This window comes from Dromaius novaehollandiae, chromosome 5 (assembly GCF_036370855.1).
Source record: "Dromaius novaehollandiae isolate bDroNov1 chromosome 5, bDroNov1.hap1, whole genome shotgun sequence".
In the NCBI taxonomy this organism is placed as follows: domain Eukaryota; kingdom Metazoa; phylum Chordata; class Aves; order Casuariiformes; family Dromaiidae; genus Dromaius; species Dromaius novaehollandiae.
Genome location: NC_088102.1, coordinates 50,367,063 through 50,392,462, shown reverse-complemented (window position 1 = coordinate 50,392,462; position 25,400 = coordinate 50,367,063). Strand labels below are relative to the sequence as shown.

At 42.9% G+C, this 25,400-nt stretch overlaps 1 protein-coding gene across 2 annotated transcripts in view; it reads left to right on the top strand.

The window, feature by feature from the left end:
- The window catches only part of PRR5L (proline rich 5 like), a 49,971-nt gene extending 25,283 nt beyond the window's left edge, over nucleotides 1-24,688 (top strand). For both annotated transcript variants that reach the window (XM_026099928.2, XM_064512775.1), the window contains exons 5-9: nucleotides 4,569-4,626; nucleotides 7,912-8,003; nucleotides 11,038-11,178; nucleotides 12,847-12,973; nucleotides 21,818-24,688. In XM_026099928.2, coding sequence (XP_025955713.1) covers nucleotides 4,569-4,626; nucleotides 7,912-8,003; nucleotides 11,038-11,178; nucleotides 12,847-12,973; nucleotides 21,818-22,200 — 801 coding nt within the window. In that variant the 3' untranslated portion in view covers nucleotides 22,201-24,688. The remainder of the gene's footprint in view (nucleotides 1-4,568; nucleotides 4,627-7,911; nucleotides 8,004-11,037; nucleotides 11,179-12,846; nucleotides 12,974-21,817) is intronic.
- Nucleotides 24,689-25,400: the final 712 nt, after the last annotated feature.

Below are 25,400 nucleotides of genomic sequence, written 5' to 3'. Positions count from 1 at the left end.
CCCTTCAGAATATATATATTTCTTAATTCCCAATTATTTCAACACAACTTACTTGGGAAGAATAGTGAGCACATATACCTTGTGGGAAGGAACTCTCTGCTACACAACAAATCTTTACTGAGGAAAAAATCTAAATTGATTTTTCTAAAGTTTTGAAACCTGGCTTCTGAAACTTTGGGGCACTTGAAAACTTACTTAAAGGCTCTCTCTTTTATCTGCCCTTATTCACGGTATACCTGAAAGAGCTACTATGGTTTTCTGCACATCCTAAAAATACGGGGCTTTCAGCCTGCAGGATTTCACAAGTTCACCTTTATCTGCTGCAAAACATCTCTCTTCAAATTTATCAACTGCGTTTGCTTGTGGGGGTTAACTCAGGCCTTTTTTTTCTTTGTAGTCCATATTTCACTGTAAAGAGAGTAACGGCAGGTTTGTGACACTCACAATAAGACTATAGCAGCTGGGGGTGTCCTAGCAGGGGGGTTAGGACCCCACTATGGGAATCCAGGAAAAGCTGCTTTGGGAAGAGGAGGGAAATAATCACTACCTGAACACGCAGTTAGGCTGTAATTGCAAAGAGACAGAAGGTGGCAGCTGAACTTTTTCATATGAATGCGTCCTTCAAGCTCACTTAGTATGAGTCTGTATCTGGTCCTGCTTGTAAATATAATACTTATTTTTTCTCTTGGCTGTGTCCTTCTATGTTGCCTGTGGCAACCAGGGATGAAGTAGTAAGGAGACGTGTAAGCTAGACAAGGTCTGATGCAAACCTCCACTGTGGCTGCATTTATTAGATTGTATTGATTTGTCAGCAAACAGTGTAGGATTTTTTAATGCAAACATACCTGACTTGCTTGATCTGAGGGAGTGATGTCTGGATTGAATCCGTATCTAAGCCTGTGTCTTTAACAGAAAAGACAGATAAGTAAAATTTCCAGAAATGTTCAAGGTAGGGAGAAGGGAAATGTGGTGGTGGTGGTGATGGTTGTTGTTAAGTGTCTCTCTTCCATAGAAAAAGTGGAAATTTGAGGGGATAATTGAAACATCTGCAGCAACTATATGCTTGTGGAACTAAACCTTTTTTTAGAAACCTTAAGAATGAGAACCTATTTAGCATATGGAAATACTGATGAACACGTTCATAAATTCTTTACTTCAGGATAATGATAAATATGTCTAGTTTTTAATAGACTGAACTGTGCTGCCCACTAAGGTGTATAAATTCTTATTTTGTTTGCTGACATAGCTTTAACATAGAAAAGATCTCTGAAAGCGTTAATAATACTAACTGGAAAATTGTATCCACAACACTGAGAAAGGGTATATAAATTGAAACCTAATGTGCTAGTGCAAATAGAGAAGGAGTTCGTGTTTTTTGAGAGAAACAAAAGAAAATGAGTGTGACATCCTCATTTATTTGTATATGTATTTTAAATTATAGAATAGTTTTAAATGACACAACTGTAAATTTGCACTGCAGTATGCAAGAACTATGAGTACCTAGTGCTGTAGATTAAAAAATAAAGTATTGAAATTTTTTTTAATAAAAGAAAGCATATGGAAGGATTAAAGTGCAGCATCCCTGCAAGCACTATCTTATTGTTTGAATAGAAAAATATTTACAGTATAAGTAGGTTTGTTTTTTGTTTTTTTCCCATAATTTTTTCCATTCCAGATTTCTTCCTTCCTCCTCCTTTTTCACATTTTTTCTTCTTTTCTTGAAAGTTTTCAGGTTTTTTGGCCAGAACTTGACAAGTATAGTCATTTATTTCTGCTGAACAAATCTGAAATATGAATGTAGATCTAGACAACTCGGTGTCTCTCTCCAAAACCTATATTTCTACAAGAGAAGCTTTGCAAAATAATTGCTTTCCACTGGTTGATAACAATGTTTGGAAACATTGCAGATTTTTTCATCATATGAATGGAGTTATCCTACTGTTGTTAATTACTGTTGCCCCATTGCCCAGATGAAAAATGTCTCCCAGCCAAGTTCTTTTTGCAGCTTGCCCCTTCCTTTGGCAGCCCCCTTTCACTCCCACTCCAGCGGCAGCTCTGGGCTTTCTCTCAGCCCTAACCAGAGAGTGAGCTGTAGAAAAGGCCCCCCGCTCCCCCCCCCCCCCCCCAGCCATTGCCCAGATGAAAAATTTCTTGCTCACAAGTTCTCTCTGCTCCCTGCACTTTCTTTTGGCAACACCTAATCATGCTGGTGAAGGTGAATAAATCAGAAAATAGGCTTCTGCAGAAGAAAAAAAAATCACTTTATTGAGGGAAAATCCAGAGTCCAAAAAAATGCAGAAAGTAGACTTTTTTTCAGAAGAAATTTGTGGCTTTTCAGCTACAACAGAATGAGCTGTTGTGAGTGGGGTGGACACCACGGGCGGTGGAGGAGGGGAGCAGCCCAGCCTGGGGGGTGCATGTGCATGTTGTGCTGGCAGTTCCCTAACAGTGCAAGCCCAGGGGCACTGGCACAGTGTAAAGCATCAGCGGAGATGAGAGTGTGCTTCCCTAAACTGAAGGCCACGCACTACACAAGCTCTACAAGCAGCTATTTTGCTGTCTGTAGTACTGCCAGAGTGCTCTGGTTTTCACCTGTTTGCATCCACAGCTTTTAAACTGCAGTTAATGAGAGTCATTTGTGCACCATTTGTGAGCAGGTTCAGAGCATCGCATGCAAAAGTCCTCTGGACTCCTATATCCACATGGTGACCCATGTGCAAAATGTCAGTTTGGGCAGGTTCCTGTGCCAAACAGGACTGTAAGTCAGTTCCCCCTCCTGTACCTAACAGGTGAGGTAGCTGGTGAGCATGTATGGCTTATTCTTTCTTCCAGGCCCTTTTTGTTGAAATCTTAACAAAGATGCCAAAAGGAAAATTTTGCTGTGCCACTCATCACTGAAGTTTCTCAGTGCTCAGCTTTAATGAGATGAGAATCCAAAGCAAAAGGAATTTCTTGAATTCAACTTGTGATTTTATTAATTTAAGTATTTTCCTACCTGACAGTTTTGTGAGTGTTAAATTCTCCACCAGTACAATGCATCCAGAGACATTTCCTTAGTGATAGGATGTATGGGGGTCTCTCATCCTGCTTGCAGAAGCCTTTTGGTGTCTATTTGATTAGATACTTTTTAAAGAAGAGCCCTTCCTTTCCTACATATTTCAAAGATTCCTGATGATAACAGGTAGGACTCTTGAGTGGCAGGTTTTTCTCCTGCTCTGGAGAGTGAAGTACAAGTGAAGAATATCACAAAGCAACATTTATTTTCCTTTTTTAAATCCCTCCAAGAGTACCACAGTTTAGTGTTTCTTGTTCTTGAGAGGGTGCTTAAGAGGTGACCTGCTCTCTTTGCTTGGGCTGGCTCATGCTGATACCTGTTTTCTTGTATCACGAATGAGTCAGCCTGCTACATGGCTACAGGAGGAGGCAGGTCTGACATTGAGTGCCAGTGCAGGGGCAGGTTTGTGGTACGGCAGCTCGTCAGGAGGCTGTGTCAGGGCAGCAGCCTGCTGTAAAGGCCGTGTTCACTGGGAGCGATGTGCCTTCCTTCTCAGCTGATGGAGGGGTCGAAAGGTACAACTTTGGTGCAGTTATCCATTAAAAACAATAGCTAGGAGGATAATCATGAGAGGCCTCTGAATATTGAGTGATACCCTGATGTTGAACCTTTCAAAGGAACAGAAGCTTTATTCTCTATCAATACGATCTCTGTGGTAGAAGTGAACCTTCTGGGATGCAGTAATATTGCGTTACCATTCTGCAGCTCCTTTTTCTGAGATTCTCAAAGCTTTTCAGAATAACTGATTTTCCTAGTGCTCTTGGGAGAAGAAAAAGGTAAGTATTGCAAACACTATTTTTACATTTGGGGAAACAGGAGCAGAAAGCCTATGGGTCAGATATCAGATACTTAGATGTCAGAGTTGCAAATAGGCACATCGATATCTTGATCTGTCTGGTCTGTGATGGTTAAGATTATTCAGAAAGATTGTAGCTCTTGCCTCTTTCTTGTGCAGCTTGACACTGCACACTGAGAGGATTCAGTTGGTTAATATAGCAAAAAATAGCCTGATAAAAAGAGAATATTTTGTTCCCAGGTTAGGGAGCTGAATTGACTTACTGTGCACTCAGGCAAGCACCGCACTAGTGCAAAGGAAGAGCAGAGTGGGACATTCTGGTAATATTTGTCTGTTTGAACACCTCCACCGTATGGCTGAGGTGTAGCTTATATGGCTGCAGTTTTAGGCAAAAAAATCTTATTTTCTTAACTCCCTCCCTGTGACGAGGAAAAGTTTGTTCTTCCTTCCCTTATGGTGAAATCCAGTTCTGGGAAGTGTTTCAGGTATCTAATGTGCCTGTTCTGTTCTCATGTCTGGTTGGATAAGAGAGGGTTAATGAAATGTGCAAAACTCACAGTGAGACCAGGTCTGGTGGCAGTGCTGGGAGCAACTGTGACATGACTGATCTTTAGATGCCTGCATGTAAAGTGGATAACATCAGAAAAACTCATATTCTCCCATGTTTATTTTAAATCTTGGAAAAGGCAAATGCATGTCTCTCTTCTCTCTTGGCAGAACCAACTCCTTGCGAAGGGCTTGCTGTTTATAGAGGAGAAGGTTAAGCTCTGTGAAGGCAAGTATAGTACGAAACCCATTTTGGGATGGGGTCCTGGAGGGCCCTTTTGAGTCATGCTTTGATGTTTGGCCAGATGAGATGATTCACGTGGCTGGAAAACACATAGCCCTTTCTGCTCAATTTAGACAATTTGCCATCTCTGAGGTCTTTTGGTGCTGCCTTAGAACATCACTCAACTTGTTGGGAGCCAGGCTGCAGTACAGCCTGGTACTGCTTAAAGGATGGTGGCCTGTTTGAATAGCAGCATAGCTGAAACATTCCCACCAGCTGTGTCTTCACCACAAGAACAGGAGCATGAGTCTTGTATGGACTTTCAACATGGGTTCAAAACTGTTCCAGGTTTGATATGAATCCTGTTTTGAAACTGTGCTGAGAGCCTCCTGCCTTTTATTTCTCAAGGTGATTTGCAGGTCTGTAGTCTGGCTGTTTGGAGTCTTGTAAGCATGGCTCTGTCTACAGTGATACTCTGTCATTGTGCTTTTGAGAGCTGAATTAGCAGGATTTGTGTAAATGTAAAGAATAAACATTCACTTGGTTGGGAATGAAACCTTTCAGGAAAGAAGTTCATCACACATGAAGTTCTACTCAGACCACTGGGATACAGACACTTGCTACCCAAAGAGCTCGTGAAAGAAGGCCAGTTTGGGGCAGTGACTCTCAGGGTTTGATGTATGAGAGTTAGCTACGTTTATTAATGGTTTGCTCAAGCAAAGAGAGTTGTCTAGGGCACATGTCTTTATTCAAAACTAGGCTGCCATTTGATTTGCCCAAGTTTTGTAGCCTTTAGGGAAGATCCCTCGCTAATCAACAGCCTGCTGTATCTGGGTCATTAAATGGCAATAGACGCTTCCAGTCTTGCATCATGGTTGATGCTGGAGTCCTCCGCACCGTACAGGCACTCTGCACCGTTCCTCAAGTGACTTCTCTGTCTGGCCAGCAGGCTGTGGGAAGTGTACACTTAAAGGAGCTGTGCTGTATGCCAGCCTCCTGCTTCAAGCAGACAGCCTCATGGTGACTTGCTGTGCTCTTCTTTGGCACAGTCCCTGTAGGGGACAAAGGAAGGCGTTTGGCAGATTCACATTATCCCAAACACTGCTATCCACCTGCCTCTGCCAGCTCTTCAGAACAAGCACCGAGCAGCTTATCATAGGTTTTGTTCCCTGTTATGTGTATTCGTATAAAACCATTCCAGTATCTGTCTTAGCATTATGAAAATTGTTCTGGTCTGTAATAAGCTGAGAGCTGCCTGGGAGTAGCTTGCTGCTGATCAAAGAGTTTGGGAAGAATGAAGTTTCCCAGGCAGACAGCAAAACCTCCTACCCATGCTTCTTTTTTGTCTCTAGTTTGAAGCGACACTGAAGCCACTTTGCCCACGCAGACTGTCACTTCTGCTGTAAATGACTCATGGGCCCTTTCCCCCCACCTTTCTTTCATAATGTGTAGCCTTGTTCCAGGTTTTGTGGTCACAGCAACAAGAATTTCTTCTAAGTGCTTCTCAGTTAGCTTTGCCTTCCTGGAAGAGAGCTCCTGTTCCAATATTCAAAAGATGGAATAAAGTTCCTGCTGCAGGGCATGGCAGTGTTTTACTGTGTCTGTTTTTTATTGTCATTTTTCTTGATACAGTCTGTCAGAATCTCTTTCAATGCCTGTAGGCTATGTGATTTCTTGAAGAAACAAACCATTCCTCCTTCCCTTTCAGAAGAAAGAGTGATTTATGACATTTCGTTCTAGCTCTACCCATCAAAGTGTTAGAGTCTTAGGGAGGAAATAGAATAGGGAGAAATTCAAAAACTCAATTTGTCTGTTTCCTGTTTTCTTTTTCGTTTACTGTTGCCAGTTTCTGGTAATGGGTAGCTGTGATGGGGATGCTGGGTAGGTGCTTGTGTGTCTACAGTCCCAATATTGAAGCCAGCGTGGCATCTGATATAGTAAACACTCCCTCTCAGCCCTCCTGCAGTCAGTGGGGTCTCTAATCAAATGGAAATGTTTGTCGAATCTGGCTCTGTTGGTTCTCTGCCTTCTGGCTTGTGTCTTAAGCAAGCCAAGAGGCACAACTGATGGACAAGCACAAGGAGAGCCTGTCTGGAAATCAGATGAGGAAAACACTTTAGTGCATAAGACTGCTTTGAATTGTAGTTTTATGTATGTTCCAGTTGCTCATATGGGGGCTTTAATAAGCTTAAGGCTTCAAAGCTGCCCTGAGCAGCTGTGTCCCATCTCTGCTCCTTGGATCTTAGCTGCTTGTGAGCTACTTCTGAGGCTCCATGAAAGATATCCTGGAAAAACATTTTGTCAGAAACTTAATTATTAAATACAGGTCTGTATTTCCAGTGAAAATATTTGGGGGAGGTGCCCACAAATTGAAAGAAACATTGCAAATGCCTGGCTTCTGGGATGTGAAAAAACCTCTAAAAAGCTTAGAGGTCTTGGGCCTAAATGCTGAGAAACACACACAGCTCTGCAAGTCAAGCATATGAGTATAATTTAAAATGTCTATCCAAAGTATTATGGTCAGCAGAGCATTTTTGTTAATACTAGCTTTTTGACCACAGTTGTATTCTTGTTATGGGAGTCATGAGTTGCAGAACATAGTCTGCCTCCATTTTAAACACCCAGTTGCATTTAGGGATGCTTGTTGGAGTCAGATTCACATGAGGGGTGGCCACAAGTGGGTTTCACTTGGGAACCTTCCCAGTGGCCAAGTATGAGAGGAGAAGCTCTGAGAGAAGTGTGGTGGATTTGTGGTGGCTTTCCAGTCATGAGCAAATACCCCTGCAAGAGTTATGGCTTCTGCGTCTGCACATGGGAGTGTGGGGAGGCTGGAGAGGGCTGAGCTCTTAAATTTGCCTCCCTGTCTCAGCTTCTGCAGAACAGCCGATACTGGCTGTCACCTTCTAGTTTTCATTCTGAGCTGCTAGTGTGCGGCCACGTTCCTGTGTGAATTTAGTGATGAGCTGCAAGATTACATGATCCTCCACTGGGGAAATAAAGCCTTTTGCTTAAAGAGATGCTTCACTCTTCCATTGGAACCAATTGCTCATATTTTGCACAGAGCTGTTCTCTTCATGATAAGCAACACAGTGATTTCTGGTGACAACCTTGTGTCTCTGTCACTTAGGGCAAATCTTAGCTGAGTCATGTCCACTTTTTGGAAGGACACTGTCAACATTAATGGTGGGTTTGTATCTCTTGCTTGGGAAAGTATGAGGTAGTGGGAAAATCCAACTTGACTTTACTGTTTCTTTTGTTAAAGTACTTTACTCCCAATCTCTGTTTTTGTAGGTGAGGATCGCATTGATACCCTGTCTGAAATTTGGGATCAGTACTTCACAGAGACCCTTCCCACACTCCAGGCAATATTTTATCCAGTCCAGGTAATCTTAATTAAAATTCAGTCTTCAATCAGGCCAAGCAATGTGATTACAACATCTGCCAATGGTACATGGAAACTTCCCTGTTGTTTCAGCAGTGCTATTCTGTCTGGTGACTAAACAGGTCTCAAAATCTTTGAACTAAATCTGGGACCAAGTGCATTTTGCCCCACTCAGCGTTAATTGTGTAAGAAGGACTCCTAGGATCTACTGGACCAAGCATAGTGTTTTGAACTGAGTTTGTTCCCTGAGTCTGAGTTGATTGATCTGCCCTCTGCCTGTACTTAGCTAAGCTTGAACACTGAAACTATTGGACTATACCTTGTTTAGACAGCAGCTCTGGGACATTTGCAATTTTAAGTTCTTCTGTTTTTGAAATATCCAGAACTCCATCAGGGCAAATGACGATGAAACCAACAACATGTCTTCAGAGGGACAAACCTGAAGACTAGTTAAGGAACAAACCTGTGTTAAACTCCCACTAACTGCTTTTAGGGGGCTGATGCCTGAGTTGTGTCCTTGGAAAAACCTCTCTTGGGTTTTTGATGTTTCAATAAAGGAATGTGTAAATATCTGGGTAGAAAATGAACGAACGACTTTATGTAAGACTGGTAACCAGCTGTATTATGAAAACTGGCTATTCCTTCAGAAATGTTGACCTGTATCAGTCTTTCATGTAATTTTGATCTGTTTCTGATAATAACAGTCTGAATTGCCCACCAGCCTATTTTGATCTTTTCTCCAATGAGAGGAGAAACAAAAACGTATCTTATGAGTAGACTGACATTCTTAAAAATGTTAGCCGCCTCCTCTTGACTTTTGCCTGTTTCAGGAGCAACACTTTCTGGAGCCATGTATTATTATTTTTTTCCTTGTATTGTTTGAAAGGCAGCAGGTAAAGCTCACAGGTTGCTCTTTCGCTCTAATCCTATTAAAGTTGACATTTCCTAAAAGACCAAAAGACTTCCATAAAGACAGACACTAACCTTTTCACTGTATTTATTTTTATTCTTTCCTTGCTGCAGATGCTTAAAGGTAGGTGTTTGGCAGGTAAAAATGCACAATTATAATATCTCCCCGTTCTCTCTTTTTGCAACTAATTTGCAGTCATCGAGTCACCTAATCTATATAAGTAGGGATTTGTCTGCACTGCAACAAGTTTGCGTGCACTGTAGAAGTAAGTAAGCAAGCTGCCTAAGGCTACAACAGGGATAATCATTGGTGCAGGAGGAAACTGAATCAAGATTACTCTAATTCCAGGCCAGTGCCCTAATAACAAGTTCGGCCTCTTCCTACAAATAAGGAACTGTATATATTTATATGGTGCTTCACCAAATGTAAAGCAAGATCTCCTAGCAAATCTCCTTCACCAAGTCACAGTTCTTCATGGACTACTCTGGTATACGAGAAGGTTTCTTTGTTGGTCCCCCATCTTCTGTGACTCCTTTTTGCAAATGTCAGTGTAAGCATTTAGTTGAGTTTTTCTGTGATCCCAGTAGCTGCGCATTCAGAATGAAAGTAAGCCAGCCAAATGTGTGAGCACGTTACCAATGGTAGTAACTAGAAGTAACTTCCTCTCTCAGCTAAGTTTAAACCTGAGGCTTATAGTTGTTGCAGAAATATGACCTTTAAGCAGCCGAGTTGCTTAAATTGCTGTACAGAGGGAAACTATGTAAACAGGTCACTGGCTTTTGTATAGTTGCAGCTGCTGATGTAACTACTTGGTGTGGAGAAAGAATAGCAAATCTTCTTGTTTTGTTTGGCACAGTGAGACATTTGCATTTTGAAGTGGGATATGAAGTTAGTTGGACTAAACTGCATGGTAGAAATAAAAAGTGAGCAGCTGCTGAAATACAGTTAAGAGATTCGTACTGATCTTTTCTATGCTCTGATTTTTCCAAACACACACTGATGGTTTGAAACAGCAAAGTGCTTTTATTGCAGCCAAGCTGGCCTCCAGACCATTGGCTTTAGATCCTATTTACATATCGATGATGCTGTTAATTATGACATTAAACCCATTATGAATTAATGATTAACTGGTGTTAATTCCTTCCAGCCAAATATTTGCCTCAAGGATTGTGTTATGGAGACTATAAAGTGGTTCTAAAATAGAGCATAGGGCAGAGATAAACACACTGGAGAGAGCAAGGGAAGCTCTTCAAGCTGGAAAGCGTTGGGCTGGCCTGGCTGGGAAACAGGGCTGGGAAGAAGATTTCTGCACTTAACTTAAGCTGCTGTGGGACAAGAGAAAGTCATGGGTGCATTAAGCCTAGCAGAGGTAACAGTAACACCAGAATGCTGACTGGAGTTCAACTGTATTTAAATATGCGGAGAAATCCTGTGACATTTTCATCTGTTAAGCCTGCTCACTTGTGTGTTGATGTTAAAAAAAATAAAATCTAGAGGGGACAGAACTCCTTGTGTTTGAAATCAAAGCTGTTGCTTTCATTCTCTGTCCAGTTGTTTTTTAAATGGTGTTGCTAAAAGCAGTCTAACTAGCTTTGTCCTAAAATCTGTAATGGACCGAATTGTGGATTTTTATCATATCAGCAATTTTTAAAATGCAAATATTGAACAAAAAGAAAATCTAACACAGAGCAGAGGTAGATTTACATAAGGGATATTCTGTACTAGCTTCTTCCCTACAAACTCTGTTGCGGTTCATAAGCTCAGAGTGGCAAAAGCACTGGCTGCCTCCATCCTGGGCTTCAGATATTTGTGACTAAGTTGTGTGGCAGTTGGTTTTCATGAATATGTAATCTTTTGGTGAAATACAGGCTGATTTTTGGCTTCACTCCAAACCTAGTGGCACCTCAGATGAGGTGTTACTCATACCACAATTTGTGTGGGACAGTGATTAACTGATAAAGAGTACCAGGAATCCTCAAGTTGAGCAGCTGGTAGGTGCTTTACCACAGCAGCAACGGGCAAGATGGGCCCTTCTTGTCTGCATGCATACATGTGTTGGTGTTGTTGGTGTTGTGCTCACATGTTCCTTTACCGACTGTTGGATTTTTGCCTTCTGTGTTTTTAGGGTCAGGAGTTGACTATCCGTCAGATTGCTCTTCTTGGCTTCAGGGACTTGGTCTTGCTAAGAGTGAAGTTGGAAGAGATCCTACCTCTGGTCCAGACAAAGCTCCCAGCTTCCATTGTCCAGATGCTATTAATTCTGCAGGTGGGGATTTTTTTTTTCTTTGTCTGACTCTACTTGGGATTCTTGAGCTCATCTAATTGATAGGAACCCTGGAAAGGAGAATGGGGAGGGTAAAGGGTGTGATGAAGAGGAAGTTGTGTATGCTTGTTTGGGGATGTTAAACAAAGAAACAAGAGCTGAATTGACTCTTAAATGTTCTGAGCTTTCTTGGCAACAGGTAAGGATGGTCCTTACCCATGGAAGGATCAGATTCTGCTCTTTGGTGTTTGTATTTTTCTTCGTTTGTCCGCTCTCCAGCTGGGAACAGACACAGGACTCCTTTGTCACATAAATGGTTATCTCACAGCTTTTCTAAATGCCTTTTTAGGTGCTAGGTCTCCAGATTTGTCAGCTTTATAATGACAGGACAAGTCTCCCTCATAGCTGATTATAGCATTCAAACAAGCTGCGACTGCCGACCACCTAATATCGGCCTCCCTCAGCTAGATGGGACGCTTAGCCTAGCCTGTAAGAGAAGGAATAGCTTTTGGCAGCAGGCAAAATGCTGTAGATCTTCCAAAGGCCTCTCCCAAGAGACACAAAGCTTCTGAGGGGACTATCCTTTGTATCCAGAGGGGACTATCCTTTGTATCCAGACCTGAAGAGAACACTATTTTTATCTTCCAGTCATGGCATGTACAGCCAAGTATACCAGCTGTTTCATTTTTTTATATGGCCCAGCCTGGGAGCCACAGAAAATACCAGATTCCAAGTGTCTCTGGCCTTTACTTCCCCTTCACTATAGCTTATAATGAGTGGCAGGGAATGGAGCTTTCTGAAGTACAGTCAAAGTTGAAAAGTGGCTAAGCTGGTATTTTATGAGTTCTCAATGTTCTGATGATCCCAGTGACCACAGACTATAACGACAGGAGATATTAAAGCACTATCTGAATTTTCCTGAAATATTTTAATAAAAGAAATTTGAGGGAAAAGAGAGTCTCAAAGTGACACATCCCATAGTGGGGAAGAAAAGCTGATTGAGGCTTTGCAGGAAGTTCGTCTGTGAAGACTCTCTGAAATTACTGTTAAATTGGTTAGTGTTATCTACCACCTTCACACCTGTAAGCTGAACTTCAGAGGGTGCTTTTCCTGCAGTCTTATCTAGGGAGAGAGCAGTGCTTTGCCCAAGCTGTGTTAAGGCTTGTCCGGAAAGAGATACCTTTTGGCAGAATTGCTCTGGTATAATTATACTGCTATAGTTACACAGTGTAAATGCTCAGTGTGAGCATGCCTTACACCTTCCTGTCCCTTGGCTAGAAAAAGACAGATGGCTGCTTAGCATCCATAGGAGTATGGCTATGACTTGAGCAATATGGTCAACCTGCATAGTGCCCAAAACTCCATTTGGACTAATTGTGCTCCTATGAATGCCCTACCGATATGGCTGTCCTGCTCCCTGTCACAGAGCCAGCCTCTTTACTCAGGTACCAGCACAGAGCTGCATTGCTCAGTGCAGAGATATTCCCTCACCTGGAGGGAGATCCCAGCCCTTCCGACTCCCAGAAATCATATATACATACAGATAGACAGATGTATATATATGTGTGTGTGTGTGTATATTTATGTATGTATTTATATTATACACTCTATATAAATACCTTATTCAAAACTATAAAAGCATAATGTTGGCTTTTCGTATTTGAATTTCAGAGTGTCCATGAGCCTGCTGGCCCCAGTGAGGGCTACCTACAGCTGGAAGAACTGGTCAAACAGGTGGTATCGCCATACTTGGGCTTGTGTGAGGATCACAGCTTCTCTGGTAGCACCTGCTTGCTTGGTAAGATGGGCTCACTGTGCAGAAGCTCTTGCACACAGTCTTGTTAGGGTAGACATGTTGGTCAATGTAAGGCAATGCACAAGACAGAGAGAGAAGAAAGGTTAAAATGCCCTCAAGAAGGTCCTGATCAGTATGGTTCTGAATGTAGTTTTTTGTGAAAAAAAACCTTTTTATTTCCCATGACAGAGTGATGTATTATGATCCCACCACTGCACAAACTTGCAAAAAATCCCTCCCCTCCCTGGAGCTGCTCTGGTTAGTGCCTGGTATCCTGACCTCACCCTCTCACTCTCCTTTCCTGCCTGCTTGCTAGCCCATTTCAGCTGTCCTGTATCCTGAACTAACTACTGTATCTGCCAGACTTCAGGACTAGTAAGACTGTTGGCTGCTCATTCTGAGGGATTATAGGTTTTTTTTTTCTTTGATGCAGTCTTCCTTCCATCTGGGGACTGTGTTTAAAAAAAAAAAAAAAACCCTCTGTGTTTAAACTGTGGATAAATGGGCCTAGGTGAGAGAACTGGCACTGCGCTTCGGGAAGGGGATGCATATAGTGGAAAACTTTTCCACACATGATCCAGGAGCTCGGCTCACAAGTGTGGCCAGCAAGAAAAGATTGACCAGCCTAGAAATGAGCATAGTGATAACTGACTTTATAACCAAGATTTAAAAAGAAGTGAAGAAAGCTCCAATTTTCCCTCTATTTTGTAACACTTTATAAACTTCAGGCCTTGCTACAATTCAATCACGGTGTGTTTTAGCTAGTTGCAGACACACAGCCTGTCTTTTACTACACCTTAGCAGCACAGGGGGGTGTTGGTCAGGTGGTAGGATGACTTACTAGAACCCAGGGTATCTGTGTCTGTAACAAATTCATGGCATGACTTCAGGCAAACTACTGCTGAGGCTTTTTGTTCTTCTGGCTGTTGGGCAAATAAATAAGCTACCTTTTATGCAAGTGAACTTGGTTAGACTGTTCAGCGTTGAACTGCAGACCTGATCCAGAGGCTAGAACTAGGCCGCATTCCTCCCATAAAAGTTGAGCTTGGACAAATTTGATTGTTTGTCTGTTTGTGGATGACTGTATGCTGCTGGTATAGTTTGAAATGTAGCTGCCTGACTTGTCCTGAAGTTTCTAGCCATTCTGGTTCTCTGCCAGCTAAACAAGCCATTAGCATCAAAAAAAAAAAAAAAAAAAAAAAAAATCACATGGGCTGGCCTTGTAAAGTTTATGTGCCTTAAAATCATTATGTTTTGCTTTGATTTTAGTCGTCATTTGTTTGTGTGTATTTCCCAGGTGGCCTTTCCCCCTGCTCCACCCTGTGCTGAGCAGGAGAAGGAAAGGAAGGACTTGTGTTTGCATTACACAACATTGGCAGTGGAGTATCACTTTTCTGCAGATAATCTCGGTATTTTCAAAGTGCTCCTGTGGTGGTGGTTTCTTTTGCTTAGCTCCCATTTCTAATCAATTTTTTCCTCTTCCTCTTTCCCTCTTTCTGTCATCTCCTTGCTTCTCAGAACCAGTTTCTTCTCTCACTGGGCAGCCCATAATGATGAGTTTCAGTGGCTTCCCTGCCATACAGTGGCTCCGTAGTTGCTTTTGTGAAATGTGCTGTTGGGCTTTGGGTATACTTGCATTCCCAAAGGATGCCGTGGAGTCCAAACTGCGCTCTGGATTGGACCCTTCAAGATGAAAGAGCACTGAGAAACGTGGCTGAAGAAGGCCTCCGCTCCCTGCTGTACATATATGTGTGTGTTAAACCTGATTTAGCGTGAGAGATATGCAACAGGAACAGATATGAAAGGGGGCATGACAGCTCACAGAGGGGAATTGTAGAGGTCAGTATCCCCACCTAAAGCAACAAATTACGAAGTCAGGATGGAGCATGGGGAAGAGAGCTGGATCCAAGAGCCCAAGTCCAGGGAATGAGGAAGAGGCTGGACTGCGCCCCTGTTTCACCCTGGGGTGGTTCTGTAGTTACCACCATTCTGGTAGGAGGTTGGGCTGTAGCAGAAACATTAGGGCGTAGTTGCCTCGGCTGGTTTATACATTGCATGCTGTGCTGTGATGTTCTTCTTTTACCCACCCTTCTTGTTTGCCCCATGTGAGTTAGCCGCAGCCCGAACTATCAGAATTGAGTATACTGAAGGGATCCAGTTGTCTAAGAAACTATGTTCAAATTGTGAATGGAGAAGAAAATAAAACATTCAGCCTCTTCCTGCCATATATTTAACTTAATGTAGAGGGTGTGTTTGGCACAGACATCACTGCTGATTTGAGTTTGCCTGCAAAAATTCCCTTTAAAATCCCCCACACGCTTATGTTCCTAGGTATAACACACCAAAACAGAAATAAAATTTCTAGCTAAACTATGCATGATAATGTGTTTTGTGTGGCCATTGGTGAGATGCAAGACACAGCCCATTTTATAGGTGAAATGGCTTTCTTTCAGCTAGAAAGCCATGGCAACCTATTAATTAATGTTTGAATTCTCCACCAGCTCTCCCTTTGCCTTCTGCACTACGATGTGGTTGTGGTTGGAGTACGTCGACTGCCATCTCTGGGTGATGGGGTTTGGAAACATTAACAGGGGATGCCTTTCTCCCTACAGGGCTGTCCTACAGGAAGATTTGCAAATGAAAAAGGATTTGGGCAAAGATTATAGTGTTGTATGTAAACTCTCTGCTGCTTTGTGCTTTTTCTCTCCTCTTGGGACTCTTTCTGGATGGAGTTCTCTGCATTTCAGCTGTGTATGGATGACTTGATACAATGGATAAATAACATTATTTCAGTGTTACAGAGGTGAGACAGTGCTCCCCCGTGTAATAAGTTATGCACAATAATTGAGGAGGGCCAACTGACAGGTGACTTGCAGAAAAAAGAGCAGGAAGGCATCAGAAGATATCCAGGCTGATGCTTCTCAATCATGAGTTCATAGTGTAGCTTGTGGTCTGTGCAAGACTTGCAGACTTTGTTTTTAATTTTACAGAGGACTATTATTGTTCTTTCAAGTAAATAAAGGGGGAAAAGTAAAGCAGTAAATGAATGTTCAGAGTTTAGCCTAATTTTTAAGTGATTCTCATCATAAAGGATTTCAGTTTCATTGCATGAAATCATCTGTGCATATTTTTTTTCCTCAAAAGAGTCAGGTCATCCCTCACTTGAAAAGAATAAAAATAGAGAAATCTCTACTATCCATCTCTCTGTTTCCATACTTGATTAGTGATACATAATCCATTTCTACAGAAGCCTAACTAATCTGTTCTTAAAAACCTCCACTGAGGGAAACTTCACAACTTTTTTGTGCAGTTTCTTGCAGCCCTTAGCATTAGAAAGTGTTGCCTAATGTCTTAAGAATGTCTTCACTACTGTTGTTGAGAGATAATAAGAGCAGAGACCTACCAAATCTTAAGTGAATTCGCAAATTCAGAAGCCAAAAGCCAGGCCAGTTTCCTCAGGCAAGCCAAAGGCTGAGTAGCCTTAGTAGATGATGAGCAAACTGCCTATCCTTTGCCTGTGTTAGTTACAGGTCTCCCTACTACAAGGCCTCCTGTTATCTGCCCGTGTGAGCCTTCCCTTATCTCTTATCTCTTACAGCTACAATTTCAGGCTAAACATTTGCTGGTGAAGAGAAAATAAAGAATTCTTCTAACTTCTTCCACAGGACTCCATCCAGCTGTATTGCATGTGTTTCCAACACACATTTCAGTGGGATCCCCGTGCCCTCCATTTTGCTGTGACAGCAGGAAACTGGGCCAGTTCTGTGCTTCTGTGAGGCTGGAGAATTCCTGTAGCTAGCTCAGATAGCATCTGAGCACTTTGGTGTTTAAACTGTGTATTTCACTTCCCGCCACCACCACCACCTTCCTTTTCTGTCCTCTGTCCTAACTTCTGTGAAATTTTATGATCAGGTATTGTCACAGATGAAGGTCTAGATTATTAAAGGCACTCCAATACTTAAAAAGTTGGGTTCCTTAGTCCACCAGTGAGGTGTTATTGATAACCTGGTTGCCTATATTTCTGCGTGTGCAAAGCTACACAAGGATACCCTGTGTGTAGCAAACTGCTTGGGGGTCCTAGTCCAAGCAAAAGCCATTGAGGCCTCAGAACAGGCCTCCACATGCTGAGTTTTCTTCACTGGTGAGGTCTGGTTGTGCTCCTGCATGTTCAGTGCATGGAGAAGGTAGATGTGGAAGGTATTTTTCCTCAGATGTGGAGAGTGGCTAATGCGGCAGCAAATGGATTTGCATCATTCTGCTTTAGTTGGAGCAGAGATTTGAATCTGGCTCCGGTAGTCCAGATGGTGTCCTAACCAGTTAGCTAAGATAAGCTTTTCCCTCAGAAACAGAAATAATGCTGGAGAACTCCAGCTCCGCAGTGGTGGGCAAGACTGAAGGCTGCCTTACGAGGAGTCGTAGGTCACATTTCAGATCCCTGCAACATGCTGTGGAGCACACTGTGTAATTTGCTCTTTTGTAGTAAGGAAGTGGCTCTTTACTAAGCGAGGGGTATTCTGCATGCAGGGTACGTGAAGGGTGGCTTGTTTGTGTTGCAGACAGAAGTTTGGCTAATCCATTTGTGGTACCTTACTCTGGTATTTCAGCTACAAACCCTTTCCTAATCTTGAAAGAGAGACCTGCCTGGCTAGAGAGAGTGTCTAAATGCTATCTCTTTTTCCTCTCTAGCTGTTGATGTTCCTGACTAGCATAGGCAGGCTCCACTCAGCGATCCCTTCATTAATTAATACATTTCTTAAATACTTGAACTTTTCTTAAATATGTGAACTAAAATATTGCAACAGTTAACAGCAATGCCTGGTATCATTGAGAAATGAGGTGCAAGGGATTTGTCTAAGACCCCTAGCAGAGTGAGAAATCAGGCTGGACTAAAACATGAACTTCTGGATTGTCTTCATTTCAAAATCGCCTTTGCCTTGCTGCTTTTTCACAGTGTTGCCCTTCACCGGATTCCATTTGGCCTAATTGTCAGTGCTGTTTGATTTGGGGGAAAAATGTCCTTACATAAATCTCAAAAGGAGAGGGTTCCCAGTAGCTTTCGTTGCTTTTTTAATAAGTTGACAACTAGAAGGTGTAATTGAAAGTATGTAATACTGAGATCTGAAATCCAGATCTCTTAACAAATTAAAGACACCTGAAGCCATTACAAAATCTAAGTTAGAAAAGTAGGGTCATCTAGTGGCCCAATAAAATGCTCTTTCTGCTTCTTCCTTATCCCATCTGTGTGAAGTGAATAACTTGCAGTTTAAACAGTCCTAGTGAATTCCAGTAGACTGTGAGAAGCGCTGTGATTTTGCAAACTGTCCTTTTCTGTCCTCAGTTAACTCTTCTGCTATCTTATTCAGTGTTTAATATTCAGATGGATTTAAAGCATAGTATCTATTTGAGCAGCACCTTTATCTCAAAAGATCATAGTTGCAAAAAGAGCATGGTGAAATAATACTATTTCTAGTACAGAATGTAGCAGCTTGGCTGTAATAGAGCAACTTATAATGAGGGAGGAGAGGAATTAAAGTTCAGTTTTTCCAAATATATGAGGATTTTTTTCAAGCACTGGGGATAAACTACTGATATTGATTGCCTACCTACTTAAAAAACATGCCATGAGAATGCTGACTAAATGCTGGCCTACACAGAGCACAGATGTACTCATGCCGCTCATTAGCTGAGCGGTTTAGGTGATGAGTGATCACGCGGCAGCAGTGCAGCCCCAGCACATGCTAGCTGTGTGTCTGCCCAGGTGCTTGCATGGGTTTGCAATCGCTGATCAATTCTGGGTTCAGCTCAAGTATGTCTTCACTGTCATTGCAGTGTACCTGGGCTGCAGTAGTTACTTCAGTGTAATCAGATCCAGGACCTTTGCTTTGTTTTCCACATAGGAGGCAGTGCAGTACTCCTATTTCCATGCTGATAGAGGTCTGAGGGGAACGGTGGGGTCTTTCGAAATAGTGTCAGTTTCCCTCAATACCCACAGCTTTTTACAATCTCTCCCTCCAGATTCAGATTAGATTTCAGAAGCTTAGTGATACCAGACTTTGAAGCATTGACACATGCATCAGCTCTGTGCAGTCTGCTTGTCAATGAGTGTGTATATGTACACACATGCACACACCCACATACATAGTGTATATGCCTATGAAATGATGAATATAGACTGTCTGGTTTGAGAACTACCACAGTGGCTGATGTTACTAATAATGCTAGCTGACCATTTTACCACAGCTACCAAGGGTGTAACAGAAAAGGCTCTTTTTCCCAGTTCAGGTGAAGGCCAGGTAGCCAGGCTGGGCAGGAGTAATTTTACATTATTGCTTTCTGCATTATACTTGCTCTTAGTGGACTTTAATCTCTCAGCTCATCAGACTTGCCTCTTTCAGCAACGCAGAAAATTTACACACAAAACTGGCACTTTTTTCTCAAAGGAATATTTTTATTTCTTTATTTAATGGACATCAGGTCATGACAATGACTTTTCTTTCTGTTCTTTCTCTTGGGTATCCTGGCTTTTTGGGATGGGAAGGGCCCTAAGTTATCCCTGTTTAAATGAGGCCTGTTTTCATTTTAAACGTGTGTTTAGGAAAAGAGAAGAACGAAGATTCTGCCCTTGCCTGCAAATCTTCAGCAGCAGAGTCTGAAAAATGCTTTTTGCATGGCTCTGTTCAGTTTGATTCCCTCAGATCTCTCTAGCTAGCTAAGATACCTCTGCACAGCTGAGGCCACTGCAAGATAGTCACAACCTAAATATTAATTCATGGTATGGGGGAGTGCTATGAACCATTAACTTAAGCCATCGAGTTGTCTTTCTCCTCTGAGACAGAGAGCTCCTAAAGCTTCAAGCTGAGCAGTTCCTAATGCAGAAAGGAGATATTCACCTAAATACTTTTAAGGATCTTTTAAGGATCTAGGTCATTCAAGTTACAGGTAAATAACTACTCTCGCCATTGGCTTCTCTCTTCTAGTGCCAATACTTGACTTTGTTCATGGAAGTCAAAAATGAAGAAGCCCCGATAAATATTGGGGAATGTGGAGAAGCAGCTACTGCTAATTTCTCATGTGCAATTTAGGTCTTGTCTATGCTAGATTAATTTTTTTGAAGCAGGCCTGGGCAGTACCACAGCACTAACACTGAGTGGGTTTAGGTGGTGCCAGTGCTACAAACCAGTGCCGTGCTGGTGTGCTCACTTGCTGCGCCCCACATGCACCTGCCAGTGGAGCAGCGAGGAGGGTCGCGGAGGAGAGGAATGCCTGTGTGCCTCCCTCTTAAATTACCTTTCCCCAGTGCCCTCCAACACTACTGCTTGGTGTGGATTGAGCTGCAGCAGACACCTGAAGAGCATATTTACAGTAACTGGCCTCAAAACTTATTTTAACATATTCTTAAGCAGCAAAAACCGAACCTTTTCGAATGAATGCATTGCTGGAAGCAGCAGGGTGAACTGTCGTCATAGCTTGGCTGCTGCCAGTGGTGGAGTTTTGGCTGCTTACCCGTTTCTGCCCGTAACAATATAGAGTTTGTTTTCTGCCTTTCTTACTGATGCAAGCTTCCAAAAGTGTTTCATAACCTTCAGTGACTGGTACTTCTGCTTTGCATTTTGTGACTCTGTTGCTTATGCTCTAAAGTCTTGGTGGAAGGATTTTACATGGTCTAAAAGGCTTCTGAATTATTGAATTGAGACCGTGTGCTTCCAGAAACTAAGAGACAGACAGAAAGATAGATAGGGAACAGCTGGATCAGCTGCTTCTGCGGTAGATCACGGGAGCTGTTTAACAATACATAGCAACGTTGCACAGAGGTTGCAGACAGCAGGCAAAAAGTAATACTGCCTGATGAAACCTGCTAGGGGAGTGAATTACAGTGAGGCCAGGACACAAACTCAGACCTCTGCTTGTCAATGTTGCCAGTGTCAGAATTGAAATGGTGCTTCATGATATGGTGCTGCACCTTAGGCTTGAGTTTTAAACCAGGAAACTCATTTTTTTCCCCTGAATGTTTTGCCAAGCAGCTCTTAGACCCTGCATCCATCCTGCGATGCCACTGTGTTGCTGCATGTCTTTGGTAGTGCTTCATAAATATTGCGGTGTTCTTCTGCACTTTTCATTCCAGGCTGCTGTGTGGTGTTCCTGTGCACACTCAGATGTTTTCAGTGTCTTACCCCAAAAGCGCCCATGTTTCAGAAGTGGATGAAATACTTTTTTTTTGTGCATGGTCTTTAGAAAGTACAGTGAGATTGTGCTAGCCAAGCAGCCTTTCCCTAGACAGACAGAAGGTTGGTGCAATGTCAGAAATTTCATACAGACATCTCTTGAGAGAAATTTTCCAGAGAAAGGGATGGCTCCTTAGGTTCTCACTGAATGTTTCTTTTGGGGCTGATTTTTCAAAAGCAGAGAGCAAAAGGAGACCTTTTCTCTCCAGAAATCTTGTTTCCCCTTGCTTGTGCCAGTTGGACATTGCTGATTTCAGTGAGCCTACGCATGAGAGCGCCTGCTCTGCCCTCGCCCCCTCTTTAAGTAAGAAGACAATCAGGACACTGAAGAAAGTCTCTTTGCTGTACCCATCACTTTTCATCTCGCTTCTCTTGTAGGTAGCAGCACTGTTGCCTTAAAGCAAGATGGGAGCTATTTCATTACTGAGGGAGAAGCAGAGCTGCGTTCAAAACCTTTGGCAGGAAGAACTAAAGTGCATTTGAATGTTCCCCAGGGATAATGAGAAGGGAAACCCAGCATGGCTGCAAGTGAATCCTACCTGTTTCCTGTGGCCAGCCTAACAGTTCGGCACAATGTTTTATCTATGTCTTTTTGATCATTCCTGCATTCCTTTTTATCTTCCAGAGAGAAGGTACTCCAGATCGCGTCCTAGGACTGGTATACTGAATTATTCATCTCAAATGGTGACGAGTCGGCAGCCCAGCGAGATGGCCCTAACACCACTGACAGAGCAGGAGGGTGAGGCTTACCTGGAAAAATGCGGTAGCATTCGTCGCCACACTGTTGCCAATGCACACTCAGATATTCAGCTCCTGGCAATGGCCTCCATGATGCACACTGGAATGGTCATTGAAGAGTCAGACAGTAACGATAAATGCCTCCTGCTGCAGTCCAGTTTCAGCCACAGGCAGTGCTCTAGTGAGCCGAGTATTGCTGATGGGCCAGAGGCAGTCATGGCAGCAGGTAGACAGGACCCTGCAGAGCTGAACTGCACATCAGTCAGCTAGAAGAAATCTTGCAGAGGAGACAAGAACTGTATGCACTAAGCTGGACAAACTATCATGTCATCCCCGCTGGGAAAAGAGGAAAACACGATCTTTGCTCATGTCATTGAAATGGTCGGGTGGGGTGTCTTATGTCTCTTTGGAAAGGCTCTCTAGATTAATTCTTCTTAACTATCTAGGATCATTGCTGATGGAGGTACCAGGCTGCTCCCAGACAAGCATTGAGGGCTACAAAGGTTTCATTGCTGAACATCGCAGTCTATCTTCTGTAAACTTTCTTCCTGTACTGGTGCATACCTTTTGGTCTCAGGTTTCTTTCCATTTCTTTGGTATGATACAAATTAGCCTCATTCAGCTTGTGTCCATCTTTCCCAGTTCCGTACTGCTTGTTTGCTTGGTGCTTCTGTAGCAGAGAGTGCTGTGCTAAACCTTCTCTTTGCTTCTGGCAGTAGGATGGCGATAGCTGAGGACTGCATTTTTCTTTTTTAAAGTTGAACTCAGGGATGAAACCACTTGCATCTTGCAGAAAAATCTGCTCAGATACCTTGTGAGAGAAGGAGATCCTTTTCTTTGCCTCCCATGAGCATGGATAAAAAGTACAAATCTCAACAAGCCTGAATAGAACTGGATGTAAGAGGAGGCCCAGTTGAGTACTTCATATGTACTTTACTTGGTTCCAGTGGTATCTTTAGGGGTGGTAAATTGGGTGCAAAGGCAGGGGGTAAATAGGGGGAAAATATAGTCCTGAGCATCTTGGCATTTGTCATCATTTTGCTCTCAAAAGGTCAGTGCTGGTAGGGCTGCACTGAAAGGAGAAATCTAAATAGAAATCAGAAAGGAAACACTTAATAGAGTCTGCACTTTTGTTATGAGGATGACATAAAGGTGCTTTTCAAGACTGGGCCATCATGATTCCAGGGCATGAGCAGACATAAAGGATTTCATCCTTGGGCCTTCCTGGTACTTCTAGTACTTGTGGATTTTGTGAGACCAAAGATAACCAGCTCGATGTAGAAAGGTATCCTGTCTTTGCAGCATATTCTTGAAGTGCTTCTGACCTCCAGTGGTGTTTGATTCAGTGCAGTGTCTTTTAAGATAAAGCAAGGGCTATTTGCAGTCTTTGTTTTTGTTTTAATTTTGAAGATCAGAAGTGGGTCCAGTTCTCAAGAAATGCAAATGTGTCTGTGTGTCAGGTACTGCAGTCCACTTTACAGCATCACTTGGTACTCAAATGCTGCTTCTGTGGGACCACAACCAATCTGTTCAAGCAGACCGCTGGGATACCCTGCTGATATCTAGCTAAGTAGATTTGCAAGTGTAATTACAGGCTTAGAGGTGAACTGAAATGCTGCCTTAAATGTCAAATCCCATTAATATAACACCACTGCCACTACAATCCCATCCCTGTGGTACTGACTATAAATAAATCTATCTAAACAAGGAAAATGGAAGGCTAGATGAGCCTTCAGGATGTTTTTTTCATGTGCCATGACATTAACTACAGGATCTGCCCCATTTCTGCTGGGCATTAAGCATCATCTGCTCCACCATCTGCAGTGGAAGTGCAACTCAGACCTGTCAGGATCTGGCCCTAGTAGCATGTGCAGCAAAAAGAAAGCAGATTATTATCTCTTGTGGTTTGCAATTGTTGAAAGAGATATTTGGAAAGGGCCTGCTTTTTCTTGCAGTTACCTAAGGCACCTTAGCTGTTGGCTTTTGCGGAAACACAGGGTGTTTTGATCACCAGCTGCGCTAACAGATTAAAGAACAGAGATGTAGTTGTGCTATGTGCCTCCTAAAAGGAGCAGGCACAGTCTGGCGAAGGCCAGAAAGAGGTGGTTTTAAGCAGTCTTTCCTTTAGATAGACTCTAGACTAAATTGCCTTCCCACTTACAAATTTGACTTGATCAGGCCAAATTATTATCTGATGTCATCTGCCCAGGATGGTGTGGATTGTGGTGAGGCTCCACAATCTCTACAGTGACAGCAAAACCCAGTAGTCTGGGCTGGTGTCGCCTTGGTGCGCTCCCTCCAGCATGGGGCAGATGAGGCCATCCTTCTCCAAGGGAATTGCATTGCTCACGTGCAGTGATTTAATGCCTTCTCTTTGCCACAATATAGCATGTGGGGAAGTGATCGCTCTGCAGCATTTCAGTTCACTCTTTTCTTCTCTGTTTCTTTTCTACCCCATTCCCCTTTTGTAATTATTCAAGCCACTTGGATTAGTGAGTGGAGTCCTCTTTTATGATGAAAATGAGAATGATTTATTTATTTCCTGACATGCTCTTGGGTCATCATATCTGGGGCTAATAGGAATCTAGTCCTGGTTTTAACTTGAATTTCTTTTGTTTTACATGTATGTATAATTTGTTTTGTTTTGATTTTGTATTGGTTACTTTGCAAAAATTTGCACCAAGCCACTCTGAATCATGCACTTCCCCTGTTGTTTTGTTTTTAGGGATAATTAAAGCTGGTGGCTTTACTTTGTGAACTGAAGTAAACAAAACTTGTTCTGTAAACAAAATTGAGGGTCTGGTAATGAGCACCACTTTTATAAACATTTAGTATGCACAAGGCTCTGCAAGCACATACCCTTTACAAGCTGTGCAGGTAAACATGGGAGTGCTTGGGAAGCTGTGCCCTGCAGCTGCTGTGCATTGCAGTGCGAGGCCGGCATGGAGGAGCGGCGCACCGGCACTGAAGCAGAGTCAGGACCACGGGGCAGCACCACATCACCAGTGCTCAGAGGATCATCTCTGCGTGCTGAGGATAGGTCCCTGGAAGCAACTGGCAGAGACTCTGCCCCCAGGTGAAAGCTGTGATATGAGAAAATTTGCATTTTCCTTACAACAGTTTGGCTTGAGACTGGTGTTATGCTTGCTCTCAGCTCACCATTTCACACAACAGGGGCACAGGGCAGGTCTTTTCTATTCTCAGTAGTCTGCCTCTTGAGAAGGGTGGGTGCCCTGGTAACGAAGGATACAGAGAAGGCAGAGTGACTGAATGCCTTCTTTGCCTCTATCTTTACTGCTAAGGCCAGCCCTCAGGAACCCCAGACCCTGGAGACAAGAGAGAAAGTCTGGAGAAAGGAAGACTTTCCCTTCGTCGAGGAGGATCAGCTTAGAGATCATTTAGGCAAACCTGACACCCACAAATCCATGGGCCCAGATGGGATGCACCCACGAGTGCTGAGGGAGCTGGTG